This window comes from Marmota flaviventris, chromosome 3 (genome assembly GCF_047511675.1).
Source record: "Marmota flaviventris isolate mMarFla1 chromosome 3, mMarFla1.hap1, whole genome shotgun sequence".
Classification (NCBI taxonomy): Eukaryota; Metazoa; Chordata; class Mammalia; order Rodentia; family Sciuridae; genus Marmota; species Marmota flaviventris.
This window is the reverse complement of record NC_092500.1, coordinates 109,133,035-109,154,403: the sequence shown is the minus strand read 5'-3', so window position 1 is coordinate 109,154,403 and position 21,369 is coordinate 109,133,035. Positions and strand designations below refer to the sequence as shown.

The 21,369-nt window shown below is 38.8% G+C and overlaps 1 protein-coding gene across 2 annotated transcripts in view; it reads right to left on the bottom strand.

The window, feature by feature from the left end:
- Positions 1-18,516, bottom strand: part of Fut10 (fucosyltransferase 10) — a 200,049-nt gene extending 181,533 nt beyond the window's left edge. For both annotated transcript variants that reach the window (XM_071610222.1, XM_027939357.2), the window contains exons 1-4: positions 18,216-18,516; positions 13,447-13,578; positions 9,990-10,341; positions 4,236-4,530 (exon numbers count right to left, since the gene is read on the bottom strand). In XM_071610222.1, coding sequence (XP_071466323.1) covers positions 4,236-4,530; positions 9,990-10,070 — 376 coding nt within the window. In that variant the 5' untranslated portion in view covers positions 10,071-10,341; positions 13,447-13,578; positions 18,216-18,516. The remainder of the gene's footprint in view (positions 1-4,235; positions 4,531-9,989; positions 10,342-13,446; positions 13,579-18,215) is intronic.
- Between the last annotated feature and the right edge of the window lie 2,853 nt (positions 18,517-21,369).

Genomic DNA, 21,369 nt, shown 5'->3' with positions numbered 1-21,369 from the left:
CTGTCACTCTAATGCTGATCTCTGTTGACTTGCTGGTAACATTTCATGACTGAATCCACTCCCCCCTCTTATATCCACAACCTCTTTTATAAATCCTTCCTCACAACTCATGTCCTTCAAGAAGTCTTCCCCAATACTACGAGCCCTTTCTGGTTGAGGGTGTAGCTCAGTGGTAGGCAGATTACATGCTTTATATGCACAAGGCTGATTTCTAGATCCAATATCCCCATTCCTAGCCCCACCCCCCAAAAAACTAATTTATTCACTTGTGACCACTTAATTTTTCTTTCAAGCAATTGTTAAGCAGCTAAATCCTTGCATTTTTCAAATGTCTCAAAGAAGACCCAATACTTGATATATTTCACCAATTAAGTTCTTTATTGCCACCAGATATATATTTATATTAAGTAAATAAATCATCTTAAGGAAGAAGAAAGAAAAACTAGATTACAAAGGTGACAAACAAAAGATGTTCTGGTTGACAGAAGCTTTGCGATCACATAATCCTTCGAGTTTCCTTTTCTCTTAATTAGGTCAGCTTTTAATACCACAATCATTCTTTCTGCCTTTTCCTTTTCAATCCTGCTGCACCAGAGTCCCACTGCAGTTTAAGTGACCTACTTAATAAAAAGTTTGGAGTCCTCAAACAGAAAACTGGGTTGGTTCCTCTACTGCCAACTGCTATGCAATCTTGGCACATTCCCTAGCCTCCCAAAGCTGCAGTCTTCTTTTCTTTACAGAGAAGAGGTTAGATTTCTTTTTGGCTGTAAGTATCTATGAGTATTTTCTGAGAACCTATCCCATACAAAGCACTGTGCTTGATATGAGGGTGGGAAGAGGTATAAGTAAAAATCAATGTTGCTCCATCATCTATTTAGGGAAGAGAAGGCCCATACAGTACAAAACCAAATGCCACAGTTACTTTGTTTATCATCCCCATTCCTGATTCTCTATTCCATGATTGGAATTGTGCATGGCATATAGATGTTCAATTCAATGACATACACACCTTATGGGTGTTTAGAGAAGACAGACTTCATCTTACGTCAAGAATGGTTCAAAGATTTCTAAAAGGTTGTTCAACTTTCACTCCTCCCCAACATTATCTTCTAATTGGAACCAAAATCATAAGCCAGTGTTCAAGTTTCTCCATGCTCTGGTTTCAATATATCCTTCAATCCTTTTCTTTTCCTTATATAGAACTATGCTGAAGCCAACCTCCTTGTTATACCTCAGATCTTACTCTTCACTCCTCCTTCCTCCATACCACATTTATGCTGTTCTTCATAATAAAATGTCTTCTAATCCTAACATGGCCCAATTCCATTATCTCTCAGGGTAATTTTAAATTTCTCCATATCTGTATGGAGGTGTGTGTGTGTGTGTGTGTGTGTGTGTGTGTGTGTGAGAGAGAGAGAGAGAGAGAGAGAGAGAGAATAGATCATTTTTTAAATTTTGGTGCTGGAGATTAAACCCAGGCCCTCATGCATGCTAAGCACATTCTCTATCACAGAGATACACCCTCAACTCCTCTCCTAGTTTATGAAAGAGACCTTAGAAAGCATTTCTTAATCCCTCCAATCATGTGCTCCCTCCTGCCTCTGAAACCCCAAAAGATTTGTTGACATTTCTCTTGTGGTACATATAACGACTGGCTCTGCAGTACATCTGGGCCATATCTTTGCCTCAAGAGAATAATCTTTAACATCAAAAATTATATTATTCACCTGCTTTGCCAAACAAATAAAGGATAGTCACTAGATTAGTCTGACAGGACAAATATAAAAGGACACTTTAGGATATAAAAAGTGGATAAACAATGGTACCAAGTTAGGAACATTTGTAACTTATGACTAAAATGGTGACTACTATCCCACTCTCAATAACCTCAAAAAAATTATATATATATATATATATATATATATATATATATATATATATATATATGCATAATTTTGTTTTGGTACCACCAAAACAAAAAAGTATAATGAGATTTCATCTCACTCCAATCAGAATGGCAATTATCAAGAATACAAATAATAACACATGCTGGTGAGGATGTGGGAGAAAAGCTATACTTATATATTGTTGGTAGGACTGCAAATTAGTACAACCACCCTAGAAACCAGTCTGGGGATTCTTAAAAAAAACTAGGGATGGAACTACCATATGACCCAGCTATCCCACTTCTTGCTATATATCATAAAGATATAAAATCAGCATCAATGTTTATAATAGCACAATTCACATTAGCCAAGTTATGAAACCAGCCTAGATGCCTGTCAACAGAAGAATGGATAAACAAAATGTGGTATATATATGCACAATGGAGTTTTACTCAGTCATAAAGAAGAACGAATAAACTGGAGAACATCGTGCTAAGTGAAATAAGCCAATCCCCCAAACCCAAAGGCTAAATGTTCTCTCTGATATGTGGATGCTAAGAAAAAATAGGGGAGGTAAGGAGGAAAAAATAGAAGTTCACTGCATTAGGCAAAGGGGAATGAAGGAAAGGGAGGGGATTGGGAATAGTAGAAACAGTAGAATGACTTGGACATAACTTTCCTATGTTCCTATATGAATAAATGACCAGTGTAACTCCACATCATGTACAACCACAAGAATGGGATCCTAATTAGAATACATTGCACTCCATGTATGTATAATATGTCAAAATACATTCTACTGTCATGTATATCTGAAAAGAACGAATTTTCAAAAAGAGAAAAAAATAAGCTAGACACAGAAAGTCAAAGGTCAATTGTTTTTCTCATATATGGAAGCTGGAAAAAGACGGGAGGTAAGAGGTTTCATGAAAATAGAAGAGAGATCAGGAGTAGATCAGTGGGATTGAGGGAGAGGGTAGAGGGATGTGAAAAAGAAAGACCAGTTAAATAAATAGAAGAAAGATCAGTAGAATCCTAGAAAGGGAGCAGGCAGAGGGAGGAAGAGAAGGAAAGGTGAAGTACTAGGGACTGACTTGGACAAATTAAATTCCATGTTTGTATAATTATGCCAGAAATAACATCAAATTATATATAACTGTAATGAACTAATAAAAAAATCAAAATAACTAAAAAGGGCGAGGAGTATAGATCAGTGGTAGAATGTCCTTGGGTTGTATACCCAGAATTGCAAAAAAAAAAAAAAAAAGTGGATAAAATTACTTCCAGGCTATGTGTCTGAGATATATCTCAAACATAAATAAATTTTGTGTTTAGATCTGGGTTTCATCTCCAAAATAATAATTATGTACATACAAATATTCCAAAATCCAAGAAAATACAAAATTTGAAACACTTCAGATAAGAGATATTTAGGCTGTACTTGGAATTTCTCTGGATTTTTAAGTATCTGGAATTTCCCTGAATGCTTACCTATAACAGAACACTGCTCTGTAGCCCTGACCAACTAGTGGGGCATACCTACCACTTAGTTTCTAATGAACTCATTTCTCATTTTCAACAGTTTTATTTAAGCTGTTGTTAGGCAGAACACTGAGAATAACAGTTCTACCTTTCCAGAGCCAGCAACAGACACACACACACATATATACATACATTCATACCCACTCTAAAACAGATTTCATTGACTTCGTAACTGAAGAAATTAGCTTCACATGCATTTAGCCAATTGGTCTCCCTGGCCCCACCTCTCATCACCAAGAAACTGTATTCCCATCTCTGCTGGTATCCTGCAAACTACATCTACTGGGGTTTGGTTGCCCTTCAATCCCAGCATGACAAATAATCAGCCTCAAGAACTCTTGAAAGGTGACACTGAATAATCTTTTTATTTTTATTTCTGATTAATCTTACGTCAAATAAATGAAGAACATGATTCTTGGCTTAAGTACAATTAAAAATCTGTCATTGTAATCAAAACCTGGCTTTCATCACAAGTGACATTTTGAATTCATGTCAGTGTATATGCAATACCCAATCCCCTGATAACAAATGTAATAAGCACAAAACTTAACAGTGAAAAAGTGAGAAAAAAAAAAATCTCTCTTCTCCTCCATAAATACCAGCTAGTCTGGACAAACACTTCTTTGCTGATCAGATTTCCTTGATGTTTATATTTGCTAAATGCTCAGGCCTTCCACAGAGGAAACCAGGTGTGCCCAAGTGTCTTCAAGGGGAGCTCCACCCCCTCTTCCACAGGAAACATGCAGTAACTCAGTTTTGGAGTGAGGCAGCAGCAGGCAAAGGAAGAAAGACAGAAGCCCTACTTACCATAGAAGAGGAACGCTTTGGTCATGGGATGGTGCCAGTAAGTCCGGTTGATGGTGAAGAAACAGGCATCTGCTCCACAATGGCCCAGCCGTCCAGTTTCCCCAGTCAGTGGGGACCACCAGAGCATGATGGGGTAGCTGTCGATTTCCAGTTGTCTCTTCCTAATCAAGGACAGTGTGTCTTTCTGAAGGAATGGATTGAGATGTTCCGGCTCTTCCTCCAATTTTTTATGTCCATCTTGCAAATTGGAATTTTTAAACGTCTTCCTTTCAAATTTTCCTAGCTCAACCACGACCTAAGAATGAAGGCAATTATTACCAGAGTCACATTATTTAACTTTCATCAGCATATCTCACTCATCTTGATGATTTAGCCTCCTACTAGTTTTCTATTGTTGCTGTAACAAATTTCCATGAACTTAATAATTCAAAACAGCACACACTTATTATTACACAGTTCTGAAGGTCAGAAATTTGAAATGAGACTCACTGGGCTAAAATCAAGGGGCCAGTAGGCCTTTATTCTTTTTTGGAGATTGGGAGAATCAGTTTCTTGCCTTTTCTCTCTCTTGGAGGCAGCCCACAGTTCTGGACTCAAGGCCGCCTTCCTGCTTCTTCAAAGCCAGCGGCACTGAAGACTGTGGCTCTTTTGATAATATTTCTCTGTCTAACGAGAGCCAGGAAAGACTGTACTCTTAATGATTCATGTGATTACACTGGGCCTCCATAGATAATTCAGGATAATCTCCTGTTTTAGTTGATATCATGCTGCCTTACCAGAACACCTGAGATTGAGTAATTTACAAAGAATTGGGATGTATTTCTTACAGTTCTGGAGGCTAGAAAGTACAAAGTCAAGGGGTCCCTGAGCAGGAAAGGAAGACACGCTTATGCTTTGATCGGGAACCTACACCAGGGACAACTAACTGACTTCCACTATAAGGCACTCATCTGCCCTCATGACCTAATCACCTCTTAAAGTTCCCACCTCTCAATCCTGTTGCATTGAGGACCAAGTTCCCAACATGTGAACTCTGAGAGATATTCACACCAAAGCATTTCCATACCTCAAGGTATATCACATTAATCCCATATGCAAAGTCTTTTTTGCCGTGTGAGTAACATATTCACAGGTTCCAGGCATATGGGACATGAAAAGAGCCTCCAAAATAAAAATTCTATTCTACACGTAGACCCATTTCTCTGCTATTTCATCAGCATACATAGCGCCTAGCACATATAGTACCTTGAAAATTACAATAGGGTTTCTACCTGTCTACGCTAACGATGACGCTCCAGGGAAAAAGAGCTGTAAACTACCAGCGGATTACCTTTATTGCAATTAAAGAAGTCATAATATGAGAGTTATATTTTTAATAATACCTACTATTGCACTGACACCATGAAGTATAACGGCAAAACTTCCTGGAATCTGCGTTATCAACACAGTAAACCATTGGGGATTGGATCTTCACTCACTTCCACATAAAACCATATTTTTACCTACGTCAAGATAGTCTAAGTCAGAGTCACTGGACAGCCAGGCCATCAGAAATAGTAATCTGGAGGTGGTGAGATTGAAACTGAGGACCAATTGTTCTCCAAAATTTTTCACACTTTAAGATTTAATGCCAATATGGCCCTACAAAAATATTATCAAAAGGGTTTTTTTACATATGCTTTAAACATCAATGATCAGGCTACAAAAATATTATCAAAAGGGTTTTTTTACATATGCTTTAAACATCAATGATCAGGCTATCAAGCACATAAAGCAGTTAAAAGAAGGCACATTTACATTTTTCCTGCAGTCAGCCCTCTGTATATGCAAGTTCCACATCTATAGAGTCAACCAACTGTGGATCAAAAATATTCAAAGAAAATTTGCATCTGTACTGAACATGTATAGACTTTTTTTTCCTTGAATTATTCCCTAAACAATAAAGTATAACAACCATTCACATAATTTTTACACTGTGTTGGATATTATAAGCAATCTGAGGTGACTAAAAGTATACAGAAGAAAATGTATGGGTTACATACAAATAGCACACCATTTTAAATAAGGCATGTAGGGATCTGCCAATTTTGGTATCCACAGAGGGTCCTGGAACCAATCTTCTGTGAAAACCATTGGATGACTACATTAATTCCTCCACAGCCAGCCACAGAGGCATTTCCTGTGTGGCCATCAGGCCCCACCAACCAAGGACGGTTTCTTTTTTATTTCCTTGTTACTCCTATCACTGGTCACTGATGCATGACATGGAGTCTGCAAGTCCCTGGAAAGGGCCCATAAATTTCATTAGATTCTCAAAGGTATCTAAGGCCAACCAAAAGTAGGAATCACAGATTGAAAGCCAACCAACAAGCACTCCAAAAGGAGTAAGGAGTTCTATTAGCTTTTAAAAAAATCATACGAGGGGCTGGGATTGTAGCTCAGTGGTAGAGTGCTTGCCTAGCATGTGTGAGAAATTGGGTTCAATCCTCAGTACCACATAAAAATGAATAAATAAAATAAAGGTATTGTGTTTAGATACAACTAAAACTATCTTTAAAAAATCATATGATACCAAAGTCCACATTCAAACAGCAAAACAATCCCTGAAAACTAAAGCCTAACCCTTGCCAATAGCTTTCTCAGCAATTTTGTAATCGAATAATGTAGCTCTTCCCCAGCAGCTTGATGGAACAGAATTGACTTATAACTCCACACTATCTTTTCATTTAACTTTCTTTTGCTAATGTACAACCAGTAACCTAAAAGAAAAAAACATGGCTTTTAAAAAGCCATGGGATAGGGCTAGGGATGTAGTTCAGCAGTAGTGCACTTACTTAGCATGTGCAAGAACATGGGTTCAATCCTCAGTATAGGTGTATAAATATATATACATATATTTATATATTATTATTTGTATTATTATTTATGTATACATATGTACACACATACACACACATATATATTTGTTTATAGTCAGGCCCAGATATCATTATCAGGTGGTAGGAAATATGGGGGGACAGAAAAACATATTTATAAAAGCTATAAGGATAAAAATCAACCAGATCCATAATCTAGAACTCAAAAGGAAAGATAACCCAGTTTCTTCAACAAACCTGTGACATGGCATAAAATGTGGGATAAAAGAAATTTGCAAAAGAAAAAATACAAAGCACAAAACCTGAGATACACCAACCAAATGTAATATGTGAAATTTGTTTACTCCATATTCAAAACAATCTATTATTTTTAAACAAATTTTTAAAAATTGGGGGAGGGAATTTTAACATGCCTAGGATACAGAAGATATTAAGTAATTATTATTAATTTTATTCAATGAGAGAACAGTAATATGGATACATGAATTTTTGGGGGGGAGACAAGCAAGGAAGACAAGCGTTTCCTCAAAGACAAGCAAGGAAGCAGTCAAGTGTTTCCTCTGTCCAGAATCCGAGTCTGGCTGTAGAGTGTCTGCCAAAGTGCTTTCAAAATCTTTATCTCATTCTATGCTGATTAGGAGAAGTAGGATCTCGCAGAGTCAAAAAGCCCAAGGAACACCTATTTCCAGAGATTGAACTCAAGGGCACTCAACCACTGAGCCATGTCTCCAGCCCTATTTTGTATTTTATTTAGAGACAGGATCTCACAGAGTTGCTTAGCACTTTGCTATTGCTGACGCTGGCTCTGAACTCACGATCCTCCTGTCTTAGCCTCCTGAGCTGTGATTAGAAGCATGCGCCACCATCCCCAGCAGTTATGTGAAATTAAAAGTCCCTATCTTTCAGTGATTAAAACCAACATATATCTAGGTGAAATACTATTATGTCTGAGATTTGCTTTAAAATATTTTAAATGCATTCATTTAGTTGCATCAAAAAGTAATATTCAAAAATTTACAAAATATAGTTAAACAAAAATGGATAACAAGGTCTAAGATGAATGATTTCCTCCAGAGAATGACAATGTTTTAGTTTAACTGTAGGTAAACCTAACATTTTAGAGTTTAGATTATTATTAGTTAAATAATATAGTTTATATATCTGTAATGGGCTGAATTGTGTACCCAACAATTCATATGTTGAAGTCCTAAGCCTCAGTACCATAGAATATGACTAATATTTGTATATAGAGAAGTATATTTGGATACAGACAAGCACAGAGGAAGGACAAATGAAGACCCCTCCTTTAAGTCAATGTGGCAGACTAAGAAGAAACAACTCACCAATACTTTAGACTTGAATTCCCCAACCTCCAGAATTGTGAGAAAATTAATTTCTTTTGTTTAAGCTAACCATCGTAAGATACTTTATTATGACGTCCATGACATGACTGTGTTTGTTTATCCTTCCTTTACCCTATTCATGTAGCAAATCATTTCATCTGCCTACTCTCCAAACCAATAAAAACAGGAATGGTTCTGAATACACAGGCATTTTATAAAAGTATCCCATGTGCCAGGAAAGACTAAGGAATAACCCAAACCATGCTATTAGTGGCAAAACCCAAACTGAGCCAGACTAAGGTTTAGCTCCAGTATTCATACCATTTCTGATGCTCTGGAACTGAGAGAAGACATACACATCAAAAATATGGTGGCAATTTATTCTGACACCAAAAGGAAAGCTCTTACCTTAGGTACTCCTCATAACTGAGAAAAGAGCCACAATAAGATCAAAGCTCTCTTATAACTTTCTGTAGAAAGGAGCAGAAAAACCCAGCCCCTCCTACAGAGCAGTTCCTGGAGACAAGCAAGGAAGACAAGCAAGTGTTTCCTCTGTCCAGAATCCGAGTCTGGCTGTAGAGTGTCTGCCAAAGTGCTTTCAAAATCTTTATCTCATTCTATGCTGATTAGGAGAAGTAGGATCCCGCAGAGTCAAAAAGCCAAAGGAATACCTATTTCCATTGGTCCCATACCTGAAAGACTGACATCCACAGATAATCTGTAAAAGTCTCTTGAAGGCTCAAATGGACAGAATATATCTACACTGATAGCCATATTTTTACCATCACTGTACAATTTTTTATTTCAATTTTAAATCAGTGAACAGAGTTTAGAATAACTGTAGGAAATAAATCAAATATGTCAAGAAATTTATTAATGCAGTTGTTTGTATTCTGCACTTACTTTAAGACACAGAATATCTTTCATATACTCTTTACAGAATAGTCCTTGCTTCTTCAAGAATGCCATCTTTCAGAAGTGATTAGGACCTATAATCCCAGCTACCAAAAAATGTGGGGCAGGAGGATCACAAGCTTGAGGCCAAACTGGGCAATTTAGTGAGGGCCTGTCTCAAAGTAAAATAAAAAGAGCTGGGATATAGCTCAGTGGTAGAGCACTTCTAGCATGGGGGAACCTCTAGGTTCAACCTCTAGTACCCCCCCCCCCGCCCCACCAAAAAAAGAAGCAGATAGAAAACTTTGAGAAAGTTATTCAACTTTGACCCAATGAGACAGTCTGAACTTTGCCTAAAACCAGGACCATACAAGAGTCACACTCTGATCTCAATCTCAATGATTTTGTTTCTGCCTGACATATCTGTTTGCTGTACCCATTCACTCAACCTCAACTCCACATGATTAAATTTTTTTTAAAAAAAAAAAAAGTGTTTTTCCTGCCTTAGACAGTAGCAATCACCTGAAAGATTAAGCAAAAAGTAACAAACTTGGAATTCTGTGAGAATAGAGCTGGGGATATAGAGGAGATGGCAAAGGCTCAGTAATGAATCCACATTACACAACTCAAATTCTTGGTACCTGGAGTGTGACGAGCAGAAAGACAGTAGCTGTCATGCACAGGCAAGATGCCAAAACCTTCCTCCTCTGAATCCGCACCATGCTGCCCTGCCCTGGGTGACTGACAGAGGGCTAGCCCAGTTAACAGGTGTTCTCGCGGCAGCCCATAGCCCGAGACAACTTCACATGGAGGAACCATCTGGGTGCCAATTTCTTGCACTGCCATTCCTGCTGGGACCTGGTCTCCATGAAGGACTGAGATCTGAGGTTTTGAGCGAGCCTGGCTTGGCATCGAGAGCAAACAGCATGCAGTCTTCTTAAGCTATCATCAGAGCAGCTGGAGATTCTTCAGACAAGAAGACATCAAACAATTCTGTAACAGACAAATGGATAATCTTTTAGCCATAGTGCACAAGATTTAATAAACGTAGTCTTACAGGTTTATCATGTACAAGCACTAATGTTTTAAACTAAAAGGAATCTTGGAGATCATGTAGTCGTAATAACTCATTCACAGACAGGGAAATGGAGACTAGAGTAGTGAAGTGGCTCACCTAAGGTCACCTAGCCCATTAGAAGAGCATGTCAAATCTACAATCAGGTACCAAATCTAAAATTCTCTTTCACTTAATTTTCTATGGCAAAAGAGGACCGAATTCCAGAAGCCATTTATATGAAGTTACTCCCTTATATTGAGGTTTCAAAGGAATAAAGAAGTAGAACAGAAAGTACCAGGACAAGAGGTTAGGAGTATAGCTCAGTGGTAGAGCACTTGACTAGCATACATGAGGCCCTGAGTTCAATCACTCTCTACCATTACAGAGTGGGGAAAAAAGGAAAGAAAGTACCAGGACTATGTACCCACTCTGGTTAAAAATTAGAAAAAAAAATGGTCAGGCTTCAATCAAAAATGAATAATAATTGACTAGGGTATTGGTCAGTGGTAAAGTGCTTGCCTAGCATGCAAGAGGTCCTGGGTTTAATCCCCAACACTGGACAAAGAAAATTTATAATGGATGATCATCAACTGTCCCAGTATACCCCAAGAAAACCAACTTCAGTGAAAACATAAAGAAACCTGATTATTAATCTATTTTGTTAATTCTTGTATGGCAAGTGTAATAAAGCAGTGTGCTGTTTGAGCAACATGACTCTGGTTTCATCTATCTCAGTGGATGATCTTTTTGAAAAGTTTTAAGAAGGAACTACATGGTTCCAAAAGATTGTCTCTTATTCCCAAGATTCCATGAGTTCCACGTCTTAGCAAATGGCCTTGTGCAGGGATCAGCTTCCAGAAGATGGTCAGTATTGCTTCACAGTGCTCCAAAGGCCTGACCCTAACTCAGAGCCACAGGTTTCTAGGAGAGAGTTAAAGATATAACTAGAACTGTAAAAATGATATGGAACTCTAGTCCTGGGTCTAAAAAAGTGAGCTCTTCTCTTACCTTGATTTACTTTTAAGCCCAGGATACTTTTCTTCCTCAATAACACAAAGACTCACTGAAAGTGCATTTTTCTTCTTTCATCCATGGGAATTCTCAAAATAGAGTAACTATGAAAACAGACTCTAGAGTCAGCCTGCAAGGATTCAAATCTCAACTCCGCAGCTGGCATAATGCAGGTGCACCATAAACTTAAATATTATTATGATTTTTATTAGATGGAAGTGAAGCTGAATTCTCAATGTCACTGTCTCATCAACTGGAACTTCTTAAGGAGATATGAACATGAAAAGGAGACTGTTCATGTTTATTGAACAACCTATTATGGGCAAGGCCTTTCCTAAGTATGTAGCATTTATAAGCCAAAAACGACTGCATGAAGTAGCAACTACTATCCTTAGTTTTGAAGGTAAGAATATTAAATTTGAAGGCAGCAAGGTAAATTGCTCAAGACAATAACTTCATAACTTTGATAAATACTACAACCAGAAAAGAGTCTGGCTTTTGAGTTCATGTGGTTTGGGGGTTTTTTTGTTTGTTTTTTCTTTCTTTGTATTGTTTTGGTTTTGTTTTTTTGTACTGGGGATTCAACCCAGAGGCACTTTACCACAACCCTTTTTATTTTTTAATTTTGAGATAGTGTTTCACTAAGCCACATGGGGCCTTCCTAAGTTGCTGAGGCTGGTCTCAAACTTGAGATCCTCCTGTCTCAGCCTCCTGACTCACTGGGATTACAGGCCTTTGCCACTGTACATGACTCTTTTCTATTTTTTTTTAACCATTAATACTGGTAAAATTCCTACCAGATAATGCTAACATTACAGCTATCTACCTGAACCACAGGAGGGAAAAAACAAATAAACAACAACAAAAAAAAAACTACGTAGAATAGTTGTTGGCTAGTATGTTAGAGAAAACAAAACAAAATCTACCAGGAACCTGTAAAGCTCCTTACCTTCTACTCAGTAGATGATAGTAGATATTAGCTACATAAAATGTGAAGCTGGCTATTTGGATTCTAATTCTGATTCTATCACTTATACATAATATAATTTGGACAAGTTACTAAGCCTCAGTTTTTTTAATAATAAACAATAAAAGTTAATTATCATTGTTTCTTTCCTTTGCATAACAGAAAAATTATCAAATTTTCTACTTAGGGGCTGGGGATGTGGCTCAAGCGGTAGCGCGCTCGCCTGGCATGCGTGCGGCCCGGGTTCGATCCTCAGCACCACATACAAACAAAGATGTTGTGTCTGCCGAAAACTAAAAAATAAACATTAAAATTCTCTTTCTCTCTCTCTCTCTCTTTAAAAAAATTTTTTTCTACTTATGTGCAAAAGCAATTTATTATAATTAATGCACCCAGATTAGAAAGTAAAACAATATTATAAGCTTAAAAGGGAATAAAATTATATCACTCTCAAAAGTTTTAGGTCTGTCAGTCCACTCAATCTTATAACCACTTTGTAAGCTAGACAAGGAGGTATTGTATTCCCAGTTCCAACAAATAAGTAAACTGATCTTCAGCAACTTTAAGTGATTTGCCTGGATCATAGGTTTTTTTGTTTGTTTGTTTGTTTTCAAGGCAGAAGTGGATCTAGAAATCAGGTCACTTGACTCCAAGATCAATGGAAAGGAAAGACATGGGAAAAACAATGAAAGTTTGTCATGAATACAAAACAAGTCAGGGACAAAGGAAAACAAAGGATGGAGAGAGAACTTGAGGACAGATCTGGGAATGTTTTTACAGCTACCAGATAGCTCAGGTCGGTTGTGGGGTCTTTATAAGGCTGTATAAAGAAAATTCTGCAATGGAAGAATTTAAGGCTACAAATTCCCTTGCATCTGGAAAATCTCAACTTAGGTTATACTCCTGAAGCTAGAGTAGTGAGATCTCAGGGACCAAGCAGTGGTTAAATACCCACCACTAAAGAACAGATCCCAGTACTGTGATTTATAGTATGCAGCCATCAACCAAGTCTCAGGGTACATTTGTAGCAGTAACAATCAATCTAATATATAGTATTAATTACCCAAGGCCCATCATCAAGTCAGCAGTCTCCCAGCTTGTGTGACAGATGAGCTTTGCAGAGAGCACGATGAAGACCACCAATCTCCAACTCCATGGCACTCCAAGAGCAAAGTGCCCTTCTGCCTAGCATTGCCTGAAAAATAAATCTCAGAGTCTTCTAAGAGAATGCCCCCAAAATTTTTTTTTCTGGTACAGAGCAATGTGTTTGTTCAATCACAGAACATCACATCTGAAATGGACTCTTACTAACCAATACTCTTGACCCTAGAAGCTGAGCTTCTGTAATGTACTGCCCCGGGGCTGGCCATCTGCTGCCCAGAGTGGGGTTTGGAGCTAAGTGCAACTGCCTCATGCTCCTGCAAGTGCTATTCCACCAAAACCAGCAGCACTGTCATCCTAAAATGGATCCAAATTTCCTACTTTGTTTTGAATTAAGAGAGACAGAAGAAAGACTGAGTATCTCAAAGAAAATTAGCAGTCTGAGTGTGCCAGCTCCAAATTCTGGCTGTGCAGGTCCAGAATTGGAACAAAGAAATGATTCTACCCTGTCCTTTAGACTGAAAAATGAGAAGCCAAGCCTAGTGATGCACTTAATACATGAGATTTCCAACCCTGACAGTCTGTGTCCCTCTCCTTATTGGCAGGAAAGAGGTGAGGCAGAAGGCAGGGAGCTCTGGGAAGCCTTCTCTGCTCAGTTCTTTCTCATCTAGCAACTGGAAATCAATTGTTTTAATAAACAACCCTCTTAACTGAGATGAATATAATACCAGGAAGGGCTTTTAGAGGGGATGCAACTAATTATCAAACTTAAATTATTCCTATTAAATTATTTCTATTAAGGTATAATTTCTCCAGTTAGCTTGACTCTCCCAGGAAGTGTTGTCACTCTATAACATAAATCTCCAGGACATCCCTTACATGGTTGCTTAGAAAGAGATGAGATGGTAGACTGATGGGAAGATGTCTAAGGACCCGTATTAGTCTGATTTCCATGCTGTGACAAAATACCTGAGAAAAACAATCTTAAAAGAGGAAATATTTATTTTGGATCATGGTTTTACAGTCCATTCAATTATGAATGCATTATTGGATTACTACATTGATGAGATCAGAGCCCTTCCCAAAAACCCCAAGTCTGAAAATTGCTACACTATAGACCAATCCTTCAACACATGAGCCTTTGAGGTACGTTCCAAATATAAACCATAACAGGACTTTGGACCACTCGTCAGGCACATGCAACTACCTCCTTTCAACTATCTCTCATTAACACTCCTCACTCATTCCTACCTGGTTACTCCCAAGACCCAATAACCAGTGTTCTTCCTAGTCTGACCTTCATGCATTCTCCATTCAGATATAAAGAGATGTCCCTAGAATGTTGATTAGGTATATCACCTCTGATTGACATCCTTCAATGGCTTCCCAAAGATCTCAAGGTAAATATAAAACTCTGTTAGCTTAAAAGCTAGAGGATGTGCATCCCCCCCTACACCTCTTGCTTCTTTCCTGGTGTCCTCCTCACACATTCTGTCCCAGCTATACCTAGAATGCAGAGCTTCCTCTTCTGTGCCTTCTCTAGAGTGCCTGAACCTCTTTTACTTTTCCAGCCATTCCACAAGATTCTCAAGATTACCTAAAATGGGATATACCCCTCCCAAGACCAAGTCAGCTTATAGATCCATGTCATCCTGTGCATTATTTCTATCACAACAATGGAGAGAAGGCAGGAAGCTGGAGGATTTTAGAAAACTTTCTGAAGCTGCTTCATTGGGTGCATAAAAAACAATTGTGACATGAAACAGTTGGTCTATTGTTTAATTTGAAAACTTCTTTAATACCTGCCACTGTCCCTATAGCACCTAATGACCACAGTGTAATGATTCCAATTTTGATGTTTACCCAATTTTATCAACATCTATTTCCATGGTTCTTAATGGACTTCTGATCTTGCTAGGCAATTATTTTTATATAAAGAAGGCTGAGGGTTAAAGATTTCTACTTGGGAAGGTTATCTTATGCAACCAAGCACACATTTCAGGCAAGACTAACAGAGACTAGGAAGGGAGAAAGGAGCACTGGCAGCCTTGTGAATCAAGATGGACTATTAAAGGGGTGGGGAGGTGTCAGGGCGTGCCCTTAGATTCCAGATACACACTTCAGTGTTAATAATACAGCCTCCACTGATATAAAGCCCCAGTAAAAAAGCACAGTTAAAAGGGGTGATTGGGGCACAAGACTGAAGCTTTTATGTCAAAATAAGAACTAAGGTGACTCCTCAAGAAGCAAGAAGGCATCATCTTTGATTTGTTTATTTGTTTGCAGTACTAGGGATTGAACCCAGAGCCATACCTCTGAGCTACACCCCCACACCTTTTTTAATTTTATCTGGGACAGGGTCTCACAAAGTGACCCAGGCTGGCCTTGAACTTGCAATCCCCCAAGGCAAGAATTCTTCATTTTTGTTTTTCCTATAAGGTCTTCTTAGTAACTATTCATTCTTCAAAAAGAACTTATAGATTTTTTTGTGTGAAAATTTTTCTACTTGGCAGATATGAAGAAAAATATCTCATCTACTTTTAGCAATTTACATAATCATGAATGAGGAGCTGGTTAAATAACACAGAATATGGCTAACATTTCACATGTCTATAAACAATAGCTGTACCAGGCAATCTTCTGAAGTTTCTTGCCAAAAACAAGTTCTCTATTCCCATGAATAGTGTCCAGGTGCAAAAATTCTCCAGAGAAGAAAGTTTAAGTTAGTAAAATGATAATCATCAAGACAATTTGAATAATCACAAACTAGAATTTCAAGAAATATAAAACAAAAAATATTTGTATATAACAAGTTTAGGATTGTTAATTTCCCCCCTCCTGCACTGGGGATCAAATCCAGGACCTTAAGCATGCTTAGCAAGCACTCTACTACTGAGATACATCCCCAGCCCCATTTTCCCTTTTAGCAATTCAACATTACCTTTTGAAAACTAAAATTGTATCCTCAAAAAAAAAAAAACTCTGAAACACATTATAAATAAAGATAAACTTTTTTTTAACTGAGAGAGTTTTTTTAAGTTGCTGATGATCTCACTAAATTGCTAAGCTGGCACTGAACTTGTAACCCTCCTGCCTCAGCCTCCTGAGTCACTAAAATTACAGGCATGCACTACCACTACACACCCAGCTTAATTTTTCTTAATTTTTCAAAAACCCTTGTCCAGTAACGTGATAACATTTTTATTGTAGAATGCTGATAGTTGAGTAAGATACTGCATTTCTTGCTGAAATCAACTCTTTACATTCCAAATAAAAAGTATTTAAATATAGGTTGGAAATGTCTGCATACTGAGCAATATTTATACATATATGAATAACATCATTGTTTATGCAAACTATTTTCTTTTTCTTTATTTCCTAAATTTAACCAGGTTGAATTTCTTTTTCAAAAAATGATCTGTTGGTAAGATATAACTTGAAAACACACTACTTTTTTCCTCCTTGAAGAATAAAAGATAAGCAACACAGTAACAGTTGATGCTGGATGTTTAATTCACTGCTGCACACTGCCACCTAGCAGGAAGCTAGCAAATGAAGAGTTATTGTAGCCACTTCAAAATATGCACAAACCTTAATGATCACTTAATGCTACAACTTTGCCTCTGGCTTAGAGGCAGCAGGAGAAAGTTCTAAGACTGAGGCTAGGATGCTGTCTATATTGGTGGCTTGGAAACTTTAGTGTGCTAATACCTGTCCTGTTTATTCAATGCAGATGGCCAGGCCCCACCTGAAAGACCTCTGTTGGAGACAATGGTGGACTGTGGGAAAACAAGGCCCTACTTTGCAGAGTGAAATCACCAACAAGCCCACAATTGGTCATAAGCTTCTGCAGAAGGGAGGATCTCATTTGAGAGAAGGGAGGATGTATGAAGGCACTGAGGTCCTGACGACCGATTTTCCTTATTCAAAATTGTACCCAACCAGAGTTGCATGTATTTTACAAATAAAATGAACAATCCAAGTCACCTCAAGCATAAAATATTCTCCCCAACATTTCTGGGTACTGTGGGAGTAACCTGTTGGCGCTTCAATGTTAAGAAATACAGTAGTTTGCCATAGCATTTCCTAAGTATTAAAGAATTATTAAAAGATCCCAAGACTGGTGTGGTGGTACATGCTTGTAATTCCAGCCATTTGGGAGGCTGAGGCAGGAGGATCTCAAGTTTGAGGATTGCTTGGGCAATCTAGCATGACTCTGTCTCAAAATAAAAAAATAAATAAATAAAAATTAAAAGGGCAGGGGATGTAGCTCAGTAGTAAAGCAACCCTGGATTCAAATCCCAGTATGGGTGGTGAAAGGATCCCAAGTAAATGTCTTAAAATCACAGCAGTATTCTATGTCTTACATAAAATATAGAAAATAGCTCTAAGGGAGCTAACTGGGTACAAAAACACCTTTCGAAATGGCTTGCACGTGGAAAACCAAAGCCGCAGTCTGGGGGCTCTCCCAAGGTATTTTCTGTAATATATACACAAGAATCTCCACAGCTGGAAAGTCAGGATTGCTGCTAGTTCCGCACGAAATTCTAGCAACAAGTGATTCTCAGTGAAGACCCAAGTGCACTGAAGCAATGCACAATACACAAGCAAAGTTAGGGGAAGCAGATGGTGGCAGGCAGGGGGAGGAACGCGAGGTCCCCGGCGCCAGAGGCGCAGCGAGCGCAGCAGCAGAACCGCTCGCTCCTCCTCTGGGCTCCCGGTTATACCCACCGCCTGTCATCAGCCTCCCACTTGTGTCATCTCAGCAGCCGGATCAGCTTAAATCTCAGGCCGTGGCTCTGGAAAGATCTGCCCAAGGTTTCTGTTCTCAAACAGACGTAGACTCTTTTAGTGCACAACTCGGTCTCCTAACACTCATACCCTTCTTGGCATAGAGATTTTCTTCAACTGTGGCTCCAGCAGGCGCGTCCCAGTTTCCAAGGGCAACAGAAAAGTCTCTTTTCTTTTCTCTACATCAAGCCCCTGCCCCCACCAGGCCATTACCCAAACTAGAGAAGACCCACAGTTCCACACTCACCTCGCCGCAGCGTAGGAGGATAGTTAAACGGATTACAGCAGGCTGCTTTTCACTTTCAGTTTGCGCCCCCTCTTGGCCTAGGGGAAGACCGGGAAAGGTTGCCGGAATGGGCTGCGTTGAGGATGAGAGATCCTGGATCCAGGTTTTCACTAATGCCTTACGGCGGGGAGTAGCGGGGACGGGGCGGGTGGGGCTTGCTTCAGAGAACATGGATCCTCTCCTCCCTGGGGCGTCCAAGCACAATCTGCCCTAGGACTCAGTTCTTCTTGAAAGTTTTGGAAAGTTCTTCATGAAAGCCTTCTAGAAAGGAAGGCTCCTGAGGCCCTCTTAAGTCACAGGAAACTCTTCTTCTCAAACTATACAAGTACTAAAGTTCAAAGTTAGCTATTTAGGAAAATTGTGAGTCTTTTTTTTTTTTGCTAATCCAATTCTGAGATCCTTTAATCAGTTTCCTTGGTGTTTGGTAGAGTGAACTTTAGTAGGATCATTTAGTTTGGTATTACTGGTTGGTGTAGACCAAATGTTTGTGTCCTAGTGCAGTGGTGTTGGGAGGGGAACCATCAGGGATGTGATTTGGTCAGGAGGACAGAGTCTGACAGAGATGGCAGGGGGGTCCTACCATCACCTGAGGAAATCTACCTGAGCTTCCATCTTGGACTGCCCAGTCTCCAAGTTCACTTCAGTTGCTTATAAGGCACCCAGTCTAAGGTATTTTGTTATAGCAGCCACATGGACTACAGTACTGCTAAAGGAAAACTGATACTGAGAATCCAATCCAGATAAACCAATTAAAAATATTTTGCCTTAGTCCAGGTGGTGATCAACCTAAGGACATTATTTAAGACTTTGGGGAGGGCTGGAGCTGTTAATGGAGCTCTAGGCTAGAAGCCTGACATGGGGGATTCCAATGAATCAACCCCCTTCCTCACCCCCACCCCCCCAAAAAAAAGAAATAAAGAAAAGGTGATGGTGAAAAACAGGAAAATAACTTTAATCAACATGGCCATATTTGGAAGGCAAAGTAAGATCCAGCATTTCAGCCCTTTGTGTGGATAAATGAGCTTTAGATTCAAATACAGGAAGAATTGGAACAGGGGAAAGGGTACACATAATTAAGCCGACTTGATCCAACTGTAGTCTGATTGATCATTATTTTAGTTCTGGTTCTGGGAGTAGCTCTGGAGAAGTCCTTATTGCTTGTGGGTGTAAGAGGCAATTTCCACTTGCAGTTCCCAATGTTTATCAACCAGACTTGTGATCATGGAAAGGGGTAATTCAGTTCCCATGAAGTTATTGCTTCTGTTTAGGAGGGCAGTCACTGCAAATCTTGGGTGCAGCTGCAGGACCCAGATATACTGTCCTAGGTCTGCCTTATCCTAGTCCTGACCCTGCAGAGCTCCCATGCCAAGCACCTCAATTAACTTCTCTGCAAAAATGGTTACCTAATAATACTGTCCACTTCTAGAAAAATCAAACACAAAAGATTGAAAATTGAGTATATTAAAAGTAATGAGTTCTAGGGGTTGGAGGTGGTAGGGCATGTGCATAGAATATGCAAGACCCTGGATTCAATCCCCAGAAACAAAATGAAAAAAGTAAGAAATTCTTTTCATGAAAGACACCTTTAGAAAGTGGGAAAATGATAGATAAGAGATACTTACTTCTGTATTAGTTTTTCATCACTATTACCAAACTATCTGATATGAACAACTTAAAGGAGGAAATATTTGTTTTGGCTTAGTTTTAGAAGTTTCACCCCATGGTCAGCCAGTTCTATAGCTCTGAGCCTGAGGTGAGACAGAACATCATGGCAGAAGGGTGGTAGAAGAAAGCTGCTCAGCTCATGGCAGCCAGGAAGGGGGGTGGGGGGATGGGGAAAAGACATAATCCCTAAAAGCACATCCTGGATGACCCACTTCCTCTAGTCATGCCCTACCTGCCAACAGTTTCTACCACCTCCCAGTAGTCCATTCAGCTATCACAGGATTAATCCACTGATAAGGATAGTCTCTCAGGATTCCATCACATCCTCAAAATCCTAAACCTGGATATTGCTGCATTGGGTATCAGGTCTTCAACTCATGAGCCTTTGGGAGACATTCCAGATTCATAACATTTTCAATAGATAGTATCTAACAAAGAGTTAATACTCAGAACATGTCAAGAATTCCTACAATGCAATAAGAAAGACAAGCAGTCAAGGAGGAGGAGGAGGAGCAGGGGGAGAAAGAAAGAGAGAAAGAAAAGCAATCAAAAAAATATAGCACTTCACCAAGAAGGAATCTAAATAGCCAGTAAGTATGTGAAAAGATGCTTAACTTCTTTATTCATCAAGGAAATGCAAGTGAACACAATAAAGTACTACTAACACCCACCAAAATGGTTACAAATTTTAAAATTGACAATACCAAGTGAAGGAAAATCTGTGGAGCACATGGAGCAAGAAACTAAGAAACTCAAGAATTACTGGTGGAGGAATAATTGTGACAGCCACTTTGGAAAACTGCCTATTGATATCTACTAGACCTAAATGTACACATGCTTTATGACCCAGAAATTCCCATAAAATATGCCTAATACATGTATATGAATCAAAAGACATGTATAAAGACACTAGACAATAAAATATACCTTAACAAATTTAAAGTAATAGATATCACATTTCAGACAACAATGGAATTAAACAAGAAATCAATAACTGGAAGAACCCCAAATATGTGGAGATTAAACAGCACACTTCTATATAATACATGGGTCAGAGAAGAAAACTCAAGCCAGCTTTGTGACAAGGTTGGCTGCAAAGTGTGACAGAAATAACAGGGTGCCAATTCCAAGCCTAAGCCTAAA